General features: G+C 52.7%; 9 protein-coding genes across 15 annotated transcripts; all 9 read right to left on the reverse strand.

Moving 5' to 3' along the window:
- Positions 1-506: 506 nt before the first annotated feature.
- Positions 507-2,141, reverse strand: ABB37_00573 (hypothetical protein; the record flags this gene model as incomplete). 2 transcript variants are annotated; one of them, XM_015796820.1, is made up of 1 exon in its annotated part: positions 507-2,141. In XM_015796820.1, exon 1 carries the CDS (start codon positions 2,124-2,126, stop codon positions 507-509), a length of 1,620 nt encoding a protein of 539 aa, XP_015664828.1. In that variant the 5' UTR covers positions 2,127-2,141. The 2 variants fall into 2 exon arrangements, with proteins under 2 accessions (XP_015664828.1, XP_015664827.1); XM_015796819.1 differs by having other exon boundaries at positions 507-2,129.
- Positions 2,142-2,664: 523 nt separating this feature from the next.
- On the reverse strand, positions 2,665-3,613 carry ABB37_00574 (hypothetical protein; the record flags this gene model as incomplete). The annotated part of the gene is made up of 1 exon (XM_015796821.1): positions 2,665-3,613. The coding sequence occupies exon 1, from the start codon at positions 3,517-3,519 to the stop codon at positions 2,665-2,667; it is 855 nt and encodes a 284-aa protein (XP_015664829.1). The 5' UTR covers positions 3,520-3,613.
- Positions 3,614-4,479: 866 nt separating this feature from the next.
- On the reverse strand, positions 4,480-5,996 carry ABB37_00575 (hypothetical protein; the record flags this gene model as incomplete). The annotated part of the gene is made up of 1 exon (XM_015796822.1): positions 4,480-5,996. The coding sequence occupies exon 1, from the start codon at positions 5,725-5,727 to the stop codon at positions 4,480-4,482; it is 1,248 nt and encodes a 415-aa protein (XP_015664830.1). The 5' UTR covers positions 5,728-5,996.
- A 431-nt stretch (positions 5,997-6,427) lies between these two features.
- On the reverse strand, positions 6,428-9,674 carry ABB37_00576 (putative mitochondrial hypothetical protein; the record flags this gene model as incomplete). 2 transcript variants are annotated; one of them, XM_015796824.1, is made up of 1 exon in its annotated part: positions 6,428-9,674. In XM_015796824.1, the coding sequence occupies exon 1, from the start codon at positions 8,087-8,089 to the stop codon at positions 6,428-6,430; it is 1,662 nt and encodes a 553-aa protein (XP_015664832.1). In that variant the 5' UTR covers positions 8,090-9,674. The 2 variants fall into 2 exon arrangements, with proteins under 2 accessions (XP_015664832.1, XP_015664831.1); XM_015796823.1 differs by having other exon boundaries at positions 6,428-8,471.
- A 603-nt stretch (positions 9,675-10,277) lies between these two features.
- ABB37_00577 (hypothetical protein) lies at positions 10,278-12,244 on the reverse strand (the record flags this gene model as incomplete). Its single annotated transcript, XM_015796825.1, has 1 exon — positions 10,278-12,244. The coding sequence occupies exon 1, from the start codon at positions 12,072-12,074 to the stop codon at positions 10,278-10,280; it is 1,797 nt and encodes a 598-aa protein (XP_015664833.1). The 5' UTR covers positions 12,075-12,244.
- A 745-nt stretch (positions 12,245-12,989) lies between these two features.
- ABB37_00578 (putative mitochondrial hypothetical protein) lies at positions 12,990-13,605 on the reverse strand (the record flags this gene model as incomplete). 4 transcript variants are annotated; one of them, XM_015796829.1, is made up of 1 exon in its annotated part: positions 12,990-13,605. In XM_015796829.1, the coding sequence occupies exon 1, from the start codon at positions 13,344-13,346 to the stop codon at positions 12,990-12,992; it is 357 nt and encodes a 118-aa protein (XP_015664837.1). In that variant the 5' UTR covers positions 13,347-13,605. The 4 variants fall into 4 exon arrangements, with proteins under 4 accessions (XP_015664837.1, XP_015664836.1, XP_015664835.1 ...); XM_015796828.1 differs by having other exon boundaries at positions 12,990-13,595; XM_015796827.1 differs by having other exon boundaries at positions 12,990-13,495.
- Positions 13,606-14,221: 616 nt separating this feature from the next.
- Positions 14,222-17,277, reverse strand: ABB37_00579 (putative Dna-repair protein; the record flags this gene model as incomplete). The annotated part of the gene is made up of 1 exon (XM_015796830.1): positions 14,222-17,277. The coding sequence occupies exon 1, from the start codon at positions 16,883-16,885 to the stop codon at positions 14,222-14,224; it is 2,664 nt and encodes an 887-aa protein (XP_015664838.1). The 5' UTR covers positions 16,886-17,277.
- A 359-nt stretch (positions 17,278-17,636) lies between these two features.
- On the reverse strand, positions 17,637-19,203 carry ABB37_00580 (hypothetical protein; the record flags this gene model as incomplete). The annotated part of the gene is made up of 1 exon (XM_015796831.1): positions 17,637-19,203. Exon 1 carries the CDS (start codon positions 19,047-19,049, stop codon positions 17,637-17,639), a length of 1,413 nt encoding a protein of 470 aa, XP_015664839.1. The 5' UTR covers positions 19,050-19,203.
- A 642-nt stretch (positions 19,204-19,845) lies between these two features.
- On the reverse strand, positions 19,846-21,478 carry ABB37_00581 (putative mitochondrial acyl transferase-like protein; the record flags this gene model as incomplete). 2 transcript variants are annotated; one of them, XM_015796833.1, is made up of 1 exon in its annotated part: positions 19,846-21,478. In XM_015796833.1, the coding sequence occupies exon 1, from the start codon at positions 21,448-21,450 to the stop codon at positions 19,846-19,848; it is 1,605 nt and encodes a 534-aa protein (XP_015664841.1). In that variant the 5' UTR covers positions 21,451-21,478. The 2 variants fall into 2 exon arrangements, with proteins under 2 accessions (XP_015664841.1, XP_015664840.1); XM_015796832.1 differs by having other exon boundaries at positions 19,846-21,456.
- Between the last annotated feature and the right edge of the window lie 251 nt (positions 21,479-21,729).

A 21,729-nucleotide genomic window follows, 5' to 3' on the forward strand; every position in this document is an offset into this window, starting at 1 on the left:
AGAAGAAGATATATATATATATATATATATATATATATATATATGTGTGTGTGTGTATTTTTAAGGCCGCGCTTGATCCGCGTATAAAGCAGCAAGCAAAGCAAGATGAGTGCTTTTCCAGTGTGGAAGAAGACGAGCTTCTCATCACAATGCCAGTAATATGTTGACGTATTCCTTTTTCCGACGCTTTCTACAACTCTACAGAGTTTCCACAGGCGCCAAAACGCCGCTTGCAAACACTTCTGTAAAAACAAAAAAAGAAGCCGCCCTTTCCCCGCCAACAGGGCGCGAAAAACACGCAACGCCGTTCTCATTTCACTTGTTTGTTCCTTCGAACTTATTTCGCTACTCGCCAAGAAGCCACAGCGTCCACTGCTCCTAAAGTAATTGTCTTTCCTCGCTTTGCTGTTGCACCGCTGTAAAGCCTTCACAACTGTCCGTTTCCGCTGCATGTGTTGGGTGTGTTCGAGAGCGTGAACGGGTGTGCAGATGTTTCATGCCGAGCTTCAGCCTTGTGGCATTTTTGTCGTCACCCAGAATCCGCTTCGCTTCTGAAACGCACCCTCTTCCACGTTCCGCTCCCACACGAGTCGAGTGCGATCGTAGGCGGCAAGACGCACCATAAAACGCGTCGTCTGCTCCCACTCCGACGGCGCCGCGCTCGCCAGCGGCGCAGCAGCGGCGGTGGCCGTGCTTTCCGGCTTTTCTTGTCGGCTTGCGTTTCCTTCTTCCTCCTCGGCCTCCTCCTCCGCATCCGCCTCCTCTCGGCGACCGGCCGCACCGCCTTCGGAGCTCTTCGCGGCTTGTTTGATCATCAAAGCGTCGCGACGGCGGATCGCATCTTCGAAGGCGACCCCCAGGTGCTCCGTGATTGAGTGCGACACACGCAGTATCGCCTTGCGAAGGTCGTCCTCGCTGGCGGTCTGCAACACCGGCTGCATGAAGCGCAGGTACGTGGTGAGGCAGTGCACCTCCGCCGCGGCGTCGTAGTGGTGGTCGAGCTCGTCGTCGCCGAGGATGAGGTGGTTGAAGTGTACCTGCTCCCGCACCTTGGCATTGAAAAAGAAAAACTGGTTCTCCACCTGGGCCACGTTGTATGCTTTTTGAAAGGCGCCTTGCGGAACCACAAGACGGCCTTCTGTGCTGGTGGGCCGGGTCCAGATGGGTAAGAGCATGTCCCCGCGTAGGTAGGGCACCGTGCCGTCCTCGCGAATCAGTCGTGTCTCCTTCACCTGCCCCTGGCCACCAAACGCGGTCGACTTGCTTGTGTACGGGAGGCGGAACTTCAGCATACTGTAGACACCGTGTAGGATGTTCGTCCAGCACTCCTGCGCCCGCATGTTCTCCGCCACGTGATCTTCGAAGTTGGGCAGCGCCACACTGCCGGAGCGGATGTCGGACACAAACAACAGCGGCTTGTTCCGCTCAAGACCCACCTGGGCCAGCAGCTCCAGCCCTTTCGGCAACGACAGCGGCGGCTCGTACATGGCGGGGATATCCTCCGTGCCACGCGCCACATCGAGCGTGCCAACGATGCCCTGCAGCTTCTCGTGAATCGCCTTCTTCTCCTCTCGCACGCTCTCGATGGCGATGTGGCGATACACAAACCCAAGCGCCGGGAGCACTTCCTCTAGCCGACGCGCGTTGATGTCGTAGGCGGTGGCGTTGGTGAAGAACTCGTTGCGCAGCCAAAAGTTCGTGCGCGGCTCCAGCACTGGACGATCAAACTGGCCGGGGTCAATCAGCTCCCACGTGTGGCGGCACGCAAACATTTCGTCGAGGAAGGCGAGGTGGGTGCCCGGGGCTGAGCCTGCGTAGACAATGTGGTAGGACACATCTGGCTTGCAGTACATGCACAACAGCTGGATTTCCGAGAGGAGCAACTTGCGCTGTCCCCAATGAATAGCGCTTTTGATGTCGGAGTTGCGCGACCGGTACTGCTCCGCCGGAAAGTCGTCATCGAGCAACACTGGGAAAGGTAGCGTGGAGGGGTAATGATAGACTTTACGATTCGTTAGCTTGCCTCTGGTCAACTCCGCAGTGGAAGAGGAGAGCGCGGAGGTGTACAAGTCGTTCAGCAGCTCTTGTCGCTGCCGCTTTCGCTTCTGGTAGCTACCGCCGCCCATTGCTGTGCGGACAACTCGAAAACCCCAAACGGGACAAGAACAGCAAAAAAAAAAAATAAAGGGTGAAAAGTCAAACGCCAAGGTAAGAGAAGATGCAGCAAGAAGAGAGCGACGAACTCAACGCAGCAGTGGAAGGTGCCTTTTTAGAGGATCGGAAGCAGCGTGAAAACGACGTGTTGTCCAAAGCTGCCACAGCGCGCTTCTAAACTCCACATTGACGGTCAACGTAAATTTCGAGTGGGACTCTTTACCCTGACGCTTTGAAACTGAGTTAAGGGCATTAAGTAGTAGTAGTTCGTTTTTTGTTATCCGTTTTGCGGCTTTCTTACTTTTCTTTGCTGAACCCGTCGCTCATAACGGGCAGGAAGCAAACGACAAAAAAAAAACCATGAACCGGTTACTCGTGAACTTAGGCGGATCCCTTTCAAGGAGCATGTTGATGAATAATTGTAAGGATGTGTGCCTGGCCGCAAAAGCTTTTTGTTTTCAGAAAAAAAAGCCGCGCGCGTACTCAAAATACATGGTGGAAATATGATTTTCACCACTCCAACGTAGAGCTGCCTGCGTAATCCTGGAGGACCTTCACCATCTCCCGCACAGCCTTTCCCTCCGTCTTGGACAGCGCCGGGTGTCGCGCCGCTCGTCGGCCAGACGCCACGCAGCACCGCACCAACTCCTTCAGCTCCTCCTCTGCGAAGCTGCCGTCTTCGCCCCCTGAGTCATCGCCTTTGTTGGGGTTGGCCAGCTGTTGCGTTACAGTCTGCAGAGTTCCTCGCAGTTTACTCAAGTAGCGTCCCACGACGGAGGAAGACGAAGACGAGGGGGAAAGCGACGGGGCACTGGTATGGGTAGAAATAGGAGTGGGGAGAGAAGCACTCGCCTGCATGCTGATTGACCCTGCACCGATGTTCGCAGCGTCGTCCGTCGACACCACGGTACCTTGCACAGCGGGCAGCAGGGAGTGATGCCACTGTGCGCGGGTTGGCACGGGGGTTGAGCTGTATAGGCATAGATACGCATCCGCCACGCGCACCAGCACTTCTGCGTGATGAAGCTCGTTGTCTGCATTAGCAGCAGAGGCAGTATTCGCAGGCGGCAGCGTCGACGAGGCAGTCGCCGCTGTCGCCGTATTCTCGAGGGCGGTGCCCTGCGGGGTGTTCACCAACTCTGTTCGCATAATAACACGACTGATTCCTTCAACGGCGGCCAGGACGACGCCTACGGACTCGCCACGCAGACGTCCTTCCTTGGCGATGTCTTTGAAGAAAAGGTGTTGGTCCGCAAGGTCTGTCCAGCACTGGGACATCATGCGACCTTTCAGCACGTCATCGCGCTTTGAGCGCACAAGGTCGTCAAAGCTTGGTCCGTCGTCTACGTCAAAGTCAAGCGCCATTCGTCTCTGTGATTGTGAACACCTCGGTTTAAAGCGATGTGGTTATGGGGAAAAAAAAACACCTTTTGAAGTTTTTCTTTGGCAGAGCTTCTCCTACCAGGCACTCATCAACGAGGCGGCAATATATAAGACAAAGAAGAACGGAGGAAAAGGGTCGTGAATGATGAAGCAGCGTAATCGTCAAGAGAACAAACTGCCGACTTTCTCTCGTTCCACAATTTGAGAAGAAGCTCCAATTGTGCCAGTTCAAAGGAGAAAAAGGGTAGTGCTTCGTCTTCGCTTCCGACAGGGTAAAAAAAGACGTTTTTTTTTTACTTATTGAGCGGCCGATACTTCCAACGATGTGGCGCGGTGAATAATTATCCTACTTTCATCGATGCCGTTAGAGAGTCGTGCTGCCTTTCTTGACTCCCCGGCTGCCAGAGCCTGAGATCCGCAGAAGCAGGCCTAATTAATAGCGGGAATAAAGAAGACTGAAAGCGCATTACTGTTTTCCTCTTGCACTGTACCGGCTGCTGCCGTTTTCTCTTTCACTATGTTCGTACTTTTTCATAAGGTAGCAACAAATCAACAAAGGAAAAGGTTTGTTTAACCAAGAAAGAGAGACATGAAGAACACACATCCAATTTGGCCCCGCTTCCGTACGAATCACACAAGCATAAAGACCATTCCTCTTTCTCATTTCTCCTACAATGAACCTTGACGGGTGCGTAAAGGAAGAAAAAAGAATGTGCGGCAAACGCAGCGCATCATTCAAACACCCGAGGTTAGAAGAAGTTGTCGGGAAGCAACGTGACGGTAACAAGAAAAAAAAGGGGTTCATTTGTGCTCGCCAGAGCAGTAATAGAGGAGGAGGTTGATACTAGTTTCGCTTTTCAATTGCAATTGAATGAGAAAAACGTCGGTTTGCATCCACAGCAAAGCAGCAAGACTATCACGCAAAAAAAAAAGGATCAGCAATCACTCCGCTTTGAGAAGCGTCGCCACAGCACGTAACGCCCGGTCGCCGTACCAGCGATGTACGCACAAGAACGCAGCCCCGCTCACCGCGCACACGGCACCGATCGTAAAGTACATCCAGGCCATAAAACTGTTGTTCCCGCCCAGCCACGACAGCGTGGCTAACGAAAAACTCTTCTTCCCTCCAAAGCTCGCCGCGTCGAAGTGCTCGCCAACGCGCATGACGTAGGTGCCGATAGGGAGGTCCACGTCAATGACGCGGTAGAGCTTGCGAAACTTTGGCAATGACGCGGTCCGCGCCCACACCATTAAGTCTTCATCCGTTGTGACAGGGATGCGGTGACCCGGCTCGTTGGCGTACCAGCCGTTGTTGAAGAACTCGTTGTCGGAGCGGGTGTCCGGCGACGGCTGCGGGATCGCGTCGCCGTCCGGTGCGTCGTAGGCGGCGCGCGGCGCACTCCAGATCGGGTGTGCCGCGCTCGCCGGGGGAAAGTGCGGTTTTTTGTACTTGTTCTCCACATCGCTGGTCCAGGCGATCCCCTTCTTGTGGCAGCTGCCCGCGCCGTCGAGGGGCTTGTTCGTGAAGCGCGAAAAGGCGCTGCCGTTGCAGAGAAGTCGCAGCGACGCCATGTTGCTAGGGGACTCGAGCTTGAACAGCGCAAAGGTGTCGTTGAACATGGACCACGGAATGAGGCCTGCCGGGGTGTAGACAACGTCCTTGAAAGTGTACGGTTTTTGGTCGATCGTGATGGATCGGTTGCCCTCGTGGCGAATCTCTCCCGGGTACGTCAGCGGCGACGTCAGCGACGCGATGGACTTCGGTGTCACGTGTCTGCCTGCGAGTTGCACGTCGCTCTTCGAGTTGGTGAAGCGCCGGTGATTTTGAAAAAAGTTCTCGAGGCCGTAGTACAGGTACACCGGCTTATTGAGCCGCTTGCTAATGCGGAACTGAATGTCCTTAACGCAGCCCGTCTGCCACACCTCTCCTGTCGTCGTCGCGTAGCGGAAGGCGCCGGTGGAGTTGTACGCGAAGGAGCATGGTGTGGCGTCGTCATAATGCACCGTGATGTCCACGGCGGACGCGTTGGCTTGAAAGAGAGACAAGCTCAATGGAATGCACATGATTGCTACGGCGAAGAGGCAGAGGGCCGAGTTCAAGGGAGTCAGAATTGGCTGCCATGCCGGCAGTCGCTGTTGCTTGAAGAGCGTCCAGATAGACTGCCGCTGCGAGTTCGGTTGGCTTGGCATTTTCCTTCGCTCCAGAGGGAAACGCGGCTAGGGAGGAAAAAAAAGGTTTTCAAAATACAAAGCAAAACAACACAAAGAATCACTCGTCTATGAAAAGGGATAACAAAAGATATCTCACGCGACTAGACAGCCCTTGAGAGAGAGCGCGCTGTTTTATGGGAACGTTAGCTAACCAGACGAAAACAACTTGCGATTCGTATACCACAGTCGTTTTTCCCTTTCCTGTGCGTAGAACGCAATGAAAAGAGTGGAGAACAAAACGGTGTTGCTGCAAGAGGGAGGGGGAAAAAAGATAGAGAGAGACGAGGAGATGAGCGTTCAAGGAAGAGAAAACTCGAGCAGAAAGACGAGAGAAGAGAACCCTGTTGTTCTACAAGTTTGTTGGTCGACACCCTTTAAGCCGCGTTCACCTGCAAATATCCCTACTAACAAGCAGCGTCTTGTGATATGTAAACAAAAAGGAAGCTGCTGCTCTTTTTGGCTTTTTTTCACAGAGCTCCAAAACAGGAGAGTTCGCCTGCGAAAGACTCTTGCAGAATAAAAAGAAAAAAGATGTGATGTACACAAACGCTATTTTTAAAAAACTATTTTGTGTGGCTGCTCTGACAACACGCGCGCTGCTGCTGCTCTGTGAACGGCTCTTTCCAGAAAATCAAAAGCTGCCTTTTCCTTTCTATCTCTGCGAGACTGAAGAGCACCATTAGTAACGAGGTCGGCGGTTGTTTGTCGAGTGCTTACGTGCACCGCTCTTGGCCAACTCCTTCTCCTGATGCCTCGTATACTTCTCCAGCAGCTTCTCCTCCCACTCCCCGACGAAGCGGAAAGGGATCAGGAAATCGCGACGGCCGCGCACGTTTTGCAGCTCCCGGGTGGCCCGCTCATCCAGCTGCGTCTCTTGCTGGGTCAGCGACGCATCCGAGAGCACCGCCACCTTTTCTGGGTACAAGCACAGCAATTCCTGCACCACATCGTGCATTGCAAACAGTCGTTCACGAATCAATCGTGGCAGGCGTGCCAGGCTGCGGCTGATTGTCGTCCCATTGCGCGGATCGTTATGGGTGGAGTAGCTGGAGAAGATGCACTGCAGCACCTCTTCGCCCGTGACGCTGTCGACGGAACGTTGCGACTCCTCCAGAACGGCGTCAGCGCGTTGCACCAGCACACCGTGCCGGGCGTCCGCCAAGCGGAAAAGATCGCCGCGCTCCTTCAGCAAGTCGGTGACGTTGTGGGGAAACGCGCTCACGGCGTGCGAGGGCAGTGCGCCGAGTAGGGCGGACTGATGCACGCCGTGTCGCATGGGCAGCAAATCAAAGAGGTGCTGAGCCAGGACGCGGTCGTCAAAGTACGGCGTTGGATTGCGCAGGTAGGTGAGTTGCCGCTGCAGCTTCCGCTTGTGGCGCCGCTGACGCGTAGTGAGGCCGCAGCGGTTTTTCTCGCGATCCACGGCCACCTCCCCCAGCCTCTGCAAAAGCTCCTCTTCGCGCACAAAGGCCACGCCTGGCGGGATAAAGCGCGGGTGGAGGTTGAAGCGCACGAAGAGGCGTGTTGCAGCAGAGTCTGCCGTTGGTGTGAGGTGCGCCATACTGCGTGTTTTGGATGCGGCGGCAGCGTCGGCAGACGGCGAGCACTCCGTTCCATCGTCGTAGCGGACGGTGAAGAGATGCGGGGCACTGAACAGCACCTGCCACACATCGCGCCAGGACGGAAGGAGGGCGGCTGCCGCATCGTACAGCTCTTCCCCAAACAGCACCTCCTTCGCCGCCGTCGGCAGCACCCGCGCCACGCGGTACCACTCGTACGGCTGAATCGTGTAGTCAGCCAGTCGTGCGCGCACGTCACACCGACAAGGGTGCGTCGGTGCAGAAGAGCTACCATTCTCAGTGTGCACACCACCTTCGTCATTCACGACACGCTGTCCCGCAAGCGAGAGTCGAGCAGCATCGCTCAGCATCACATATCCGCTTTCCAGAACAGAGGTGCGGCACTCCTTCCTATACTGTTCGCGTTCGGCCACTTCGGACGTTTCCCCACGAGGGGCACGGTGTGCTGGATGTGCGTAGAACGTCAGCCACGAACTTTGGTGTGCGCGAAGCGCACTCATGACTCTTCTCTTTGACTCCTCCTGTGCCTCCGGGGTAGTCTCCCACAGTGCTTTAACAGGGACCAGAAAGTCCGGGAAAAGCTCCTGCAGCTCTGCCATGGCCGCCTCCGTGATAGGGAGCGCAGTCGATGCGCTGTGGGGGGTCCTGGACGCCCGAATACTAGAAGTCAAGCCACCCACTGAACCTTCAGCGCTCACCGAAGACTCCACGGACCTTCGGCGAGCCACGTGCACCAGTCCCATTTGCCTGCTTTCGTACATGTCAGGATAGCGTGAAAGAAGTTGTCGAAGTCCCCCGCAGCTGGGGCTCGATATCTGTTCCATCAGCGATGGTGGCACCTGACGTGATATTTGCTGAATCGAGGTGAAGGTAGGAGGGACGAACGCATGCACCTTCCTCGCGAGCGAAAGCTCGGGCGACGGCGTCGCCGTGGCGTGCGCAAAGCGCGCAGACGCGTCGAGCACCGCAGTATACGAAAAAGGTTGTGTGCCACCTACATGTGGACTTGCGGCAGCCGCGGCACGCCATTGCCCTCTGTGCCAAAACGATTTCAAGGTGCGGCAGACGGCAACATGTCTGCAAATGTGCGCTGTTCTCCTCATTACATTACCTCGTCGGTCGATAACATATCTTGTTTTTCTCTGATGAGAGGAAACCAACGGACGCGGCGCAGATTCGTAAGCAGACAACAGAGAAACCGTTGAATAAGCAGGCGTAGGAAAGCGAGTGAAAGCACGAGAGACACGAATTCTCGTTTTGCACAGTGCAAGCGGGCAGATGAAGCCAGCAAAAACAAAAAAGTGGCACTCAGGAAGCGTAGAAGACATTCAGCGATACTTGCTACGTATTGTGTGGGAGGGAACAGCCTCAACAACGCGCCTCTGATAGCCCGACTCTTTGTCCTCGTTGTATTTGACCGCAGTGAAAGCGAGGATCTGCACAGTGGTTTTTTTGTTTTCGTAAGCCTTTTCAACTCTCTTGAATGAAAAGCAGATGCAAAGCGGAAGTGGTCAGAAACAGATGCAATAGAGAAGAATAAAGAAGAAGAAAAGGACGCGAGACGACACAAGCTCGCAGCAATCCCAGTTGGAGATCACGGACAGCCTCTTTTCGCCGTACGCTGCACCTTGAGCCGAGTGGAGCGCTTCAATCTCAAGGGCTTCTTGAAGGCAACGGACCCCACCAGAGGCGGTTACAGTTGCACGAAACCGCCTTCTTCGGGGGAATAGAGAACACTCTGGGCGTTCACGCACAGTTCCGCCAACACACGCTCCACGTCGCCATTCGTCAGCGACTCTGCCAAGTACTGGACGGCTTTTTGTGCCGCGACAATCCAATGCACAGTTTCGTCGGCAAGTGCCGTTCTCCTCTCATCGTCACCGACGTTGGTTGAATGTTGCGGTGCCGCTGTTTCCGCCTGCTGCACTGGTCCTCCTACGTTGCGAGATAGGCGCGCAGGTTGACACGTTGTTCGCGCGAGAAATTTTGTGGCACTTTCAAGTGACGAAACAACACAGGGCGCACAGGCACGGTTGGCTGACGCACACGCAGCTTTGTTGAGTTTGTGGTGTATGCCAAGAGCAGCAGAATCTTGAGAGGACACTTGATTGCAAGGCGGGTGGGCAGCATCCTCTGATACGAGAGAACAAAGCAATGGGCTGCTTTGAAAAGTGGTCTCTTTACCGACAGGCGGGCGCCTCACTGAATCTGCGGTAGATTTGAAAGGAGGGCAAAACGCCTTCTTGGCAGATGCCGTACTGCGGTGATGCATGATTGCTGTCTCTGCTGTGTAACATTGGGTCGTGCAACTCACCTTTTCGAAAAGTGCACAGAGTTGTCCTCGCCTTTTTGTTGTTGTTGTTTTCATAAGTGGGAAATTGGGAGTTGCGAGGCAAAGCAGGGAGGAGTAGAAGTTCAGAAATGTATAAGTGAATACGCAGAAAACACCGCAAAACGATTTAATCGCCGTACCGTTGCGACTTATAAGTTCGTCAATGTAACGCAAGGAAAAGAAAAAGAAAGGAGTGTTGGCGCTATGTTCATTACTTTGCTCGAACCGATCGGCGCTTTTACTTTGCAATTTGTGACGTCCATTAACTCCCCATATTAATGTAAAGTGTGGTAACAACTTCTCTCTTCCGCTGTGTGGGTGTGATGTTTCCTTTTTTTTTTAAATGGCAGCCGCAAGCGTCTTTGGGTGGGTGTGTGAGTTTTCCTTTGTCGTTGCTGTTGGTGCTGTACGTGTCAAACAACCGTGAAGGAGTATGCATCCCTTTCTCTCCCTCTCTTTTTACAACGGACCAAAAAATGAGAAAAACGATGATCAACCGTCGTTGGAGCCGAAAACTCTGAGACGACGAAAAGGGGGGTTAAGCGCCTTTACGAAAGCGGAAGCCGTGAGCCGACTTGCGCAAACAGTAGTAGAAAGGAGTCTGTGCGCAGGTATGATCATCGACGCAGCGCAGCGGAGAGATAGGTCGACACAAGATGCGCGTCCATCACTGCTTGCTCCTGCACCTTCGCCGAAGCTGATCTTGACCGCGTTGCGTACAACGCATCTGTGAAACACCCAGCCACCTTCCTCTCAAAAAACGTGACAAAACTCTGCTTCACAGGAGACGGATCGAGCTGCGACGTAGACGGTGCCGCATCTTCCCCGGTCGTGTGTACCGCGTTCCCACAACATCCATCTTGTCCTTGGGGGTGTTCCGGACAATCTGAATTACCGGACGACTTGCGCCGGGCTGCAACGTCAATCACCGGCTCCTTCTGCTGAAAATTCGTCTCGGCTGGGTAGCGCCGCAGGAGGTCGCACGTCGGCTCCACCACCTCTATGAGGACGACGTACGCCTCCCGCGACAGCGACAACTCCGGCTGTGCCGCTTCACTGCCTCCTTCCGTCGTTGAGGTGGGCAGCGTCCCCCGAAAGCTCGGATTAGAGGTGGCGAAGCCTTTTGGTGGGGCAGGGGGAGTGCACGGCGCAAGCGGATTGGCCGGTGCCTCCACCGCAGTGGCCGTGAGCTGTCGAGGAGGACTCGCGGTGCGGATGCAGTTCTTTCTGTATCCAACGAGGATGTCGTCGATTGTGTCTTCGTAGAAGTCTTGAGTAGCCTGTAAGAGAGCCGCCATGGTACGCCGCAACTGCCTCCGCTTCTCACTTTCCTCCGCATCACCGGGCGCGGCAGCACCGTTGGCAGCAGCGGCGGTGCTTGCCTTCTCTCGTTCCATGACCTCGCACAGCATTACGCACGCCTCGAAGTCCATTAGCGCAGGCACAAGAAAGTAGCAGAAGTCAATCATCGCGGCACGGGTTTTGACGACAAGGTTGTACCCAATCTGAAGCAAGGCGGTCCGCACGGCGCGCATCCACACGCGATAGGTGTGGTCGGCGGTGTGATCTTGCAGGTGGGTGCGCTGAAGCGTGGGCAGAAGCTCCGTCATGCAGTTGGTGTGGACAACGCCGGACGCCGCAAGCGCTGACGCGGTCGTTGTGTATTCATGATTACGCTGCTGCAAAAGCTGCGGAGTGGAAAAGAGGATGCGCAGTCGGCTGTCCACAACCTCCGGTATCTGCTTGGGGTCCAAAATGTCCCACGTGATGCGCAGATACTCACGTGCGACGCACTGCGCAGCTCGCATGGCACTGTTGCACAGCACGAAGCACGCTGACTCGTAACCGTCATCCTCCGCCACGGCCGTTGCTGCGGTGTCGCTGTCGGCTTTTGACGAGGTGTTCAGCTGCGGCAGGGCTTTTTGGCACGACTTGCGAAGACGGGCAATACGAGAGCGCAGTCTCAATCTCTGATGTACATCCAGCAGTGGCCACGCCGTGTACAAAAAACACTGCTCATAGCTTTCAATTTCCCGGTGCGTCATCGTCCAAAAGGCATCACTTTTGGTGTCTCTGCTGGCAATGAGTCCAGCAAGACGCAGTGAGATCCACAACCCCAGAAAGCGGGTCCAGCGACGGCCTGCTGCCTCATCCGAGGTGTTTTCGAGATCAGCTATGTTTTTCCTGGGGTGTTCCGCCGTAGCCGCGAGCAGCCAAACCTCCAGCAAGCTCCACTCGGGTGCTGCAGGACAGAAAGTGCAGACCCTTGACGACGAGAGGCTTGGGTCTTCCTCCTCTGCTATCATCGCCTCCCAGGATGAGAAATGAGAGTGCGTATCCAGCAGACGACGGAGAGTGAGTTCATACGCTGACTCCTCCTCCCGCCCCATTTTAAACACTCTACAAAACTTCATAATGAGCTCCCTTCTTATATATATATATATATATGTATATCTGCTTTGGTGGAGTGAAACTCTGTCAGTTGTAAAAGGATGAATACACACCCCAGCTACTAATACGTCGGTTTTTTGTGGCTTTCGCTGACACCGCTTCTATATAAATATATGGTCTTGTCGGCAACTACTTCCAAAAAGATAGAGGAAAAAACGTTCGAGAGTTCAGAAACACGGGAAGTGATGAATAGAGAGAAGGGATGCAAGTACATTGCGTCGTCGAAGTTAAAATAAAAATGATAAGAAAAGAGCGTTACCGTGTCGCGCTTAAACCTCCGCTTGAGAGCCCACTTCAAAAATGCAACTACAGCCTTTAGCGAAACGACTTCAGCTTCTTTGCCTTCATCAAATTCCCGCACACTTGACGCGGAAGTGATACCTCCCCTTCCGAAGCGGGTCATCTGCCCGTCTCACCGGCTGTCCAAAGTGCACGCTGTCTGACAGGAAAAAGGAAAAACGAGTACGCAAGAAATGTTTCTTGTGTTCGCAACAGCGAGAGAAACAGAAAGTACTGTATACCTCTCGGTTGAGAAACAGCTAAAATTACGTGTTTGTATTCTGTTAAGTTCATATGAGCACTGATTGAATAGCACAAATTGGAAACGCGCACGAGGTACTAGAAATCCCAAACTCTTTAAGAAAACAAAAAAAAGGTGCCAATATCGAAGGGGAAGAAGGAACAGCAAAGCGTCAGTTTTACGAGTCCAGCCACGTCGTCTTTCCTCTCACGTGTGCGTGTGCATATCGTTCTCTCTCTTTCTGTATATACGTACGGGGGGAAGGGACAGCAGCATTGTCTGATTCTGTACGGTTATTTTGCACGCTTCCCGTCCTCGGTTTTTCTTTCGCTCTGTACCTGTTAGCTAAGCCATTTGCTTAAAAGAGCTGGGGAACCTTCGAGGTCAGGCTCACCAAACGGCGGTACACCTCAAAGTCGAACTCGTCATCCAGCATCGCGTGCTGAAAGTACGTCAAGTCACCAGAGGCGGGGTCAACGTAGCAAATGAACTCGCACACGCGGCTCACCTCCACCGCCTCGGGCACGCCCACCACCTTCACGGACTGACCAGAGGCCCCACACATGAACTCGCCGGGACCCGTGAGCTCGAAAATGATCGAGACGTACTCTCCTCGGTGGCTCTGGTACGTCTGCGCCGTCACGCGCGGCGAGACCCCTTGGAAAGGAGGCAGCTTGTTGCGCTGCGCGGACTGAGCGGGCTGAGCATACATCATTGTTATGGCGTGTATGGATGTTAAAGTGTTCTATTTGTGTGATAAAAGAAGGAAAGACGCTCGAAGCTCTGAAGCGTTTATGCGTGTGCGTGAGGGTGAAAAAGAGAGGTGTGGAAAAAAGGAAATGTGTAGGAGCCGATGTTCACGTCTGCGCTTTGTATTGAACAGCAACGATATATGAAACAGTGAGTTTGTGGGGTGTAGAAGAAAGCAGTTTGTTGTGCTCCTCGTTCTTGTTCAACCGTAATCTTTTCAGTGCTTGGAGGTGGGCGAATTGCGTCAGCAACCATTTGTAGATATCCATTCAGAAGGAAAAAAAAAACATGTTCAGAGTGGAAGCACGCATAGGAGATAGGAAAGGAGAAATATAACAACTTATGCCAGCTAGTTATCGTCACCTCACCGGAAAAACACGAACATTTGTCTTTGCGGTGCTTTCTCCGTCCTTGCAGCATCAACAAATATCAAGCAGTCGCCTTCTGCGACCTAAATCCAGCCGAAGTTCAAGGAAGCAAAAAAAGGGACCTTGTTGCACGTGCTTCGGCAACCCAACTTGACAATCATTCCTACATGTTGGGAATGGCTTGCCAGGCCCAAACAAAAAGAGACGCACGACCTGCAACGGTAGATGGAATACGATTCTCTCCTTCATCGTGCCAATGAGAGCTAATGAAACAGGAAGAGAGAGAGCAGGGCACCCACTAGTCACGCCTGAGAACTCGAGCAGGTAGAGGAAGTGAAAGCTACCAACAGACGGGAGAGTTGCACAATCAAAGCCAGGAAAAACAAAAAGCAAAGAGAGAACAAACACACACACACAAAAAGAGGGGTTTTGAAAAACTGCTGCACCTTTCGCAGACGGTGGTGCAGCAACACTACTGCACTGGCATGGTGCCTGCACCCAATCCCCTCGCATATTGATCCTGCAGCCGCTTCAGGGACAGCAAGCGTTGGGACAACAGCAGCCACCAGTGGAAGGCACGGTGGCGACGCTTGGCGGCCTCCTGCTCCTGTACCAGCTGCATCCATTCCTCGTACGCGTGGAGCAACGTCGCGCTGTCCAACTCTCTCACCACGATGCCGCTGATGAGTGTCTCCCAATGCCCGCGGCGGTGCTCATCGGTGCGGCGGCGCTCGAAGCCGGTGACCGCCAAGCCGAAGTCAAGTCGCATCCGCCGTGCGACGCGTGCGATCTGCGGCTGCGTCATGTGCGCGAGACCAGCAGGGACAGGTTTGTCCAGCAGGATGTACCACGACGTGCGGCCGTGGTGAGGAATGGTGGGCGGATCACCCGAGACTAGTGGCAGCGGCTCAAAAGGGCGTGTCTGCCAACGACCGAAGAACGTTGACGGTGCCACGAAGGGGCGGGACGCCGGAGGTGCCACAATCTTGTACGGGACTTGGTCCTCCGTGAGTAAGCTGCGTCCCTCGCGCAACCAGCCGTCGCGGGACCGCAGACTCACGATCGCGGAGCGTTTGTACACCATGTGGCCCTTGACACTGCCGACAGTCGTGTTCGCGTCTTTTGGGTAAATGCCCTCGTGACGAGCGAGATCGGACTCAATGACGTAGAGGGGGTGACGATGGAGGGCACTCAGCGTAGTCGGCACCACTTCTGAATACATCAAAGAATGCAGCTGCCTTCTCTCACGCTGCTGCTGTCGCTGTGTCAGCACCGAAGTGTGCGTGTCGTCCTCGTTGAACGTGGCTCGAATCACCTCCGATACTTCGCGACTGTCGTCCCACGCGAGTTTATCGTGCCACAAAAAACGAAGTTGCTGACACGTCCCAAGGCGACGCCCATACGCGTATGCGGTGCTGTATCTCGAAACGTACCGTGGCGTGGCATCCACTGCAACGTGCCCTGAAACGGAAAATGTGTACGGGGCTCCCCAAAGTGTAGCGCAACCTTGACAGGGGTTGACGGAGAGAAAACTTTCTCGTTCCGGCGACCAAACCTCCACCCAGAAACACGAGGTTGGCAGTTTCTTGGACTTGAGCTCCTCGTTGTTGGCGTCTCCATCGCCGGAGCGCTTCCGCTTTCCCTTTTGCGCTTCGGTGCCAACAGCGGTGCCGTCAGTTTCGCCGTTTGCCTTGCGCTTTTCACGGCCCTCAAAAATCGATAACTTCTGCAACGGCCGTCGTCTGCCAACACGCTCCACGTCATCGTCTGCCCTGTCCTCTTCGCCCGGCTCGTCTTCCTCGCCAGCGAGACGAGTTGAAGACGACGCGCCCTTCTCCTCCTTCCGCCTCGCGGCCCTCCGTGCGATGACCAAACGGCAGCGGAGACCGACCACCCTTGCGAGGGCAAGAAACAGCAGAGAGAAGTACACCGGGTGCGGCAGCTCCACAGGGGTGTTCTCGTGCACCTGACCGTGAAGCTCGGCAAACTTGGAGGAGAGGTACTTTGGGACTAAGCCAACCGACCAATCAGAGAAGTCTTGCTCCGCAGGAGCCGGGGCTGCGGCTGGATCGAGGGCGTCACTAGGAGTCACGGCAGATACTGATGGAGAAGCATCGGCGCCTGGTGCTGGCACCGCAAGAGCCGCTGCTAACTTGAAATACCTATTTATCGTGTCAAGGAGCGTCTTGACAGCGCTAGAGGTCTTGCTCTGCACGGTGTCCTTCCCGCAGCTCACCCACGCAGGAGCAAGAGCCAGCTTGCGAAACTGCGGCTGCGTCGACTCCGCCACCAGCGCTTTTGCATCCAAGACAGCCTTAAGAAAAACATACCGTGCGTCCGCCTTTACGTGGTTTCGCTCGATGCGTGCACGCTTCCGTTCACCGCCACCGGCAGCTAGATGGAGGCGCAAAAGCATCTTGACAAATTTCGGGTGAGACGATTCACGCCACATAAGACGGGCGCGGAGGAGCACCGCGAGTATTTCGAAAAGTGACTCGCACACGCGTTGTATACGCTCGGAGCGTCGTTGCGCGGCCAGCAAGTCGCGTTGCTCCATCATCGCCTCGTACGCAGGATCACGTTGCCGCCACGTGCCGGACGAGCGCGGCTGGCCCACAAGCGGCAGCTGAGCACCATCCATGATTGGTGCATCGTCTGGAACGTCCGCGTCCACGTTGATCAACTCCGCCTTGACGTAGTTGATGGTGTCCTCAGTGCTTGGTGCTGCCGATGATGTCATTCCTTCTGACTTTACCGCTGGCGACCCGCGGCCCGATTCGGCTTTGACGGCGCCGCCGTTTTCATCGTATGCCACATCTGACTTTACTACAGTTGTGTCATTGTCCATTTCCTGCTTCTTTACCGTTGTAGGAACTTGTGGCAGATCAACCTCGTCCCATTCATCTGCGTCTGCGTCTACATTTTCCAAATTAGCTGCAGGAGAGGACACCTCCAATTCCGTTGTGGGTGCGCGTGCGCTTGCGGAGGTAACCATGGCCAGCTTGCGTCGCGTGCCTCGACCGCCTTCCGCAGCCGGGACACGTTGGCGTTTTGAAGCATTGCGCAAGTAGCCATCCACACTAGCAGTGGCGACCAACGCAACCGATTTCGATCCTTTGGGGGCGTTAGAGCTCATATATGAACTGTTTCGTTCCTCCGTTTTGGTTTTTTGACCGGGGCACCTTTTAGTCGCTTGCTAGTCCGAAACAGATAATGGAACGGTTCGTTATTGTTTGTGTGTATATTGGGGAAACAGAGCTGAGCTCTCCTTTTGGTTTTCTGCTGTTGGACTATTCAACCAACCTAAACAAGAAAATAGAAAAAATCCGCTGAGAGTTCGACGATGAAATAGCCCTAATTATATATGATTATGTAATCAGAGCAGAGAAAAAGTCTTGAAGTTTTCAAACTTGTAAACTGTACATATCGGTAGCGTGTTCCACGGTGACCTAGTAACCTTGACGTAATCGCATGTTTTCTTTCTGGCCAAAATATAATTCGTTTTCCCAGCTAACAGCAGCGGCTAGCTTGGATATCAAACAAGAAAAAAGACAAGGAAACAAGGGAAAAGTGGGTTGAAAGTAAAAGAGCCGAACTCTAAGTTTTGCATTAAAGGAACAAAAAATGCATTCAGATGGCGCAGTTCAGAGTGCTTTCTTTCGAAGATAAGTAAACAAACCTCCGTTAACATTGAAAAGCACATGAAACGTTCATGTTTCGACGGAGAAAAATATGTGACTACTAGAGGCTACTTAATTTTCTACATATTTCTCTTTTTTTTTCCAGAGCTGCGTTGATTTTTCTTCTTTGTGTCAGATTAGAAGCAATTGTGAACAGTTTGTGACAGTAAAAATATGTTACAAGAATATGATTTTAACAGAAAAAACTCACTTCCACATCGCAAGCTTGTTAGCGTTGTGGCCTCTTTTCTGAATGTCCAAAATGACTTCAGAAACAGCGGCGTAAAACTCCAACTCGTTGTCACCAAACTGATACAACCAGCCTTTCGTCAGGCTGTCGTCCAAGAGCATCACGTCCATCCCCCGCATCGACACATGTTCACATGGGTCAACAGAAACCCCAATGTGCTCAATTTCGTAATCTGGATCGCCAGACGGGTCCGCTTCCTTTTTCACATCGTTGCCGTCATCTTTCCAGCTGTCTTGGGTTGCCCCAGGGATAAACTGGGCCTCGCCGCTACGATTGAAGCGGCCACCGCCCTCCGCGCTCTGCTTGCCGTCTACCACGTCGATATTGCGCATCTTTGCTTGCTCAGCTGATTCTCGCGCTTTATCGGCAGTTGCCATCCACCGGCGTTTAGATTCAAGCGTTTTCTCAGAAAAGGGATCCAGCAGCGTCACATCGCGAGAGCGGTCATTCGCGCTGCAACGATACTCGGCGTCTTTGCGTTTCCTGAACTTACCTGGTTGACGCCAGTTGTAGTCTAAGAGAAGATCAAAGTATTCCCCACCAAAAACGTACGGATCCATCGTTGTCTTCTGAATCGTATTCGGTAAATGAAACTCATCGTCGCTCGGGCCGACAGTTCCGGGTCGCCGTCGCATCTTAGGCTTCACCTCTTGCTGCGTGTGGAACTGTGCAGCGTCGTGAAAACCAATACAACGATCGCAACCAATTAAGGCAACTAGTTGCTCCAGTGAAAATCCTTGGCGTGACAAAACTCGTTTCATGTTTAAGACGTCTCTATCATTCTCATTGATCAACGCGGGAGGAAACGCAAGCAACGTTTTCTTCGTCATGAAGTCCGGTGGATCTTCACGTCCGCGATACGGGATAACATTCGGTCCACCTAATCGTGCCATAGCTTTGGCGGTGAACATCGCCCAAAGGTCGGGAAACGTGTAATTCGGTTGCTCTTTGTTGAGTTCCCAGATAAAATCGACAATTTCTTCTGCTTCCAGCTTGTATTCCTCCGGTGCCACAATTGGGCAGCCGAAGGGTGTTTGCGCGTTGCTGAGTGCATGATGCAGCATCATGCGCACCGCAATAACAGCCAAATCAGGCCGCGAAAACAATTTTTGATCAATTGCTTCTTTAATCCGTAGTTCGTTGCCCGAGGGACGCCATGTTTGATACCAACGGTTGAGGAAATAGAAGGTTGCGCTCGACACATTCACGAAAACGAGCAGCCCAAACAAAATTGCTGCTGTTTCCCACCATGGACGCTGCCGCGCCAAACGGTGCAAATCACGTTCTTTGTATCCCCACCACAGCAGATACCGCGGGGTGCATCGAAAAGCACCACTTCCACGCCGCCTTATTAAGCTAGTTCGTAGCATTCAAACAACACTAAGAGAAAAAAAAAAGGAAAACGCTAATAAATGCGTCTGAAAAGGAGATAATTTGTGCCACTTTAAATTTCTACCTCGTGGTAGAAAAGATGAGGTAGGTCGAGTACTCTCTGTACAGTCTGTGAAATGTTCTATACTAACCTTTCAGGTACAAAGTGAAATTTAATTAAGAGCACAGAGAAAGAAAGAAGAGAACGCGAGATGGCAGCAGGCGAAAACAAAAACGATCCGTCACGACGTCGATGAAGCGCGGTTGCACAACTTCTGTGAACCTTACCTGAGTGGTCTTTTTTTAGATTTATTTTTCGACAGTCAGCAGCAGCAATTTTTTTTTCTTTCGAAAAGAAAGGGAGATGCAAGTTAGCGATATATGTTACACTTCGTTGAATGCATTGCAACTGCAATTCAACGTTCTGTGGCTGTTCAGGAGCAACCAAAAAAAAAAAGTTACCCTTCTTTGTACGTGTAAAGACTGTGATACAAACAAATGCTGTTTCCATAACATAAATCAATACATGCGTGTAGCATACATTCATTTAAATACGGAAATCTGTGATCAGTTCCATTCGCTGTACAAACTGTATTTGTAATTTGGATGGACAGAGGAAAAACGGAAAGCAAAGCTAACAATAAATCGTTTAAGAAATGATGAATTCCTTGAAAGAAATTTAGGTTTATCGCTAACAATTAGGGAAACAGATAAATATTCTGTCGTACACAAAAAATATTTTATGCTGTATCGTTACTGAAATCAACTGAGCAGACAAGCAAAATAAACTGATCTTCATCGTGTTGAAAAGAGTGGCACCTCTTTCGGATACGAAGCTGTCATTACGACTAGAGGTCTACTATTGACATCTATCCGAAACGATGCACGTTTTACCATTTCCGACAAGTTTTTCTGCGGCGAGACCTCCTGGATACGGACACAATCATTTTTAAGCACGAGCTCATCCATTGCAGTGATCCATTGAACGGGGTGAGCAAGCTGACCCGCCAGCAGCGCTGCTGTGATCTCCCGCACGCTTCCTTGATCTACACCATCCTTGAAAGTGTCAGCAACGAGAGAGCTTTCGTAACGTCCGTTGTGACGGATCTCACCGACATTAAATTGCTGAATTGCTTTTAGGGCTTCCTCTTGAAAAAAACTGTTAAAGGGGTCAAATGTTCGACCAGTCAAATTCGTCACCCATAACGGAAATTTGTGGTCGTCGCGGTTAAGAGTGCCTTTGGCAGAGATGGAAAACAGATCACGAAGAATAGCCTCATCGGGCAAGGCCGAACGCACAACAGGGAGAAACTGATCCATTGCCTGCCGCAAGCGGCTGGAATGAAACGGCACTTCCACAGTCAACGGAATAAACCAGGTTTTCCGTTTCAAACCACTTCGGCCGTCCTCCTGCAGCGTAAGGTGCGTCAATTCCTCCAGCGACGGCGTGTAACCGTCGTCCGCACCTTTTAAGAACTTCCGAAAAGTCGCTCGTGCCCCGTACTTTTTCATTGCGGCAGTTGCAAAATCCGTGTCGTTAATTATATTCGGATCCTTTGCAACACCGTCCTTTTCGTCGGTTTTGACCGCTATCAGAGCTTGACCAACAATACTCTCAAAATCTTCTGCACCCTCGCAGTTCGCGCGAAACTGTGGGTCGAGGCACTTGCCGAGAACGGCCAGACCCACCAAATCACCAGCGACGACGTACTGTTGGTGGCGCAGATTAAGGTTGCAAACCTCAACGAAAGAAGACGTATGCGCTAAGGCTTTCGCTACAAGCTCCACTAGATTGAAAAATATTTTGTCCGCGGTTTCGCTGTCTTTTTCCAACTGTGCACGTTGCGGATTGCAAGCGTAAAGCTTCCAGTCTCCCCGGCGTACACCTTTGCAGGCTTCCTCCATGAGAAGACCTCGCTTAAACGTCAAGTCAACAGCGGTTTCTGGCGAAAACACACCGAGCGCACCTAACGCTGTAAATTCGCCTAAACTGTGACCAGCAACGCAGTTAATCTGCTGATTGATAATTTGGGGAAAATCCTGCTGCAATTTTGTGAACGCCACTAATTGCGCTGCGAGGACACAAGGCTGCGTGAAAAACGTGTACTGCAGCACACCTTCTGCGTGCGTGATTGCGTGGGTTCTTGGGGTCGATTCTTTTGCGTTCAAAAGCTCCGTACACGGACGCCCGCACACTTCTTCGACGTGGAAAGCGTCTGCTCGTGTCAATACTTTTTTTGGATTCTCTTGGATAATGTCCTGCAATGAAATTCCGTAGTTGCACATCATGCGCTGCTTCATGCGATCCCACACCTCTGCTGCGGCGGAGCTGCTCAGCAACGGCATGCACATGCCCTTGCAGTGGGTGCCTTGACCCGAAAATATGAGGGCATTTTTCATCTCTCCTTGGGGTTTGATATAAAATTTCTGGTTGAGGAAGATCGGATGAAGAGAAAGGAAGGAGAGTAATTGTTTCATAGTAATAACGAGGAGTGTTTCTGCATTGCGGTTTTTTTGAGGCCAGCAGGGGGTCGCGGAGTCAGTGCCGTGGGTAAAAAAAAAAAAGGTATGAATTGCGGCTCGAGACGATTTGAGCACCTTTGCTTTTGTCCTTTTCCTTCTTTTTTTGCCCCGCGCCCGTAGGCCGATCCGGGAATCGTTGGGCGGCGGGGGGCCGCG

The sequence above is a fragment of the Leptomonas pyrrhocoris genome (genome assembly GCF_001293395.1).
Source record: "Leptomonas pyrrhocoris isolate H10 chromosome Unknown, whole genome shotgun sequence".
In the NCBI taxonomy this organism is placed as follows: domain Eukaryota; phylum Euglenozoa; class Kinetoplastea; order Trypanosomatida; family Trypanosomatidae; genus Leptomonas; species Leptomonas pyrrhocoris.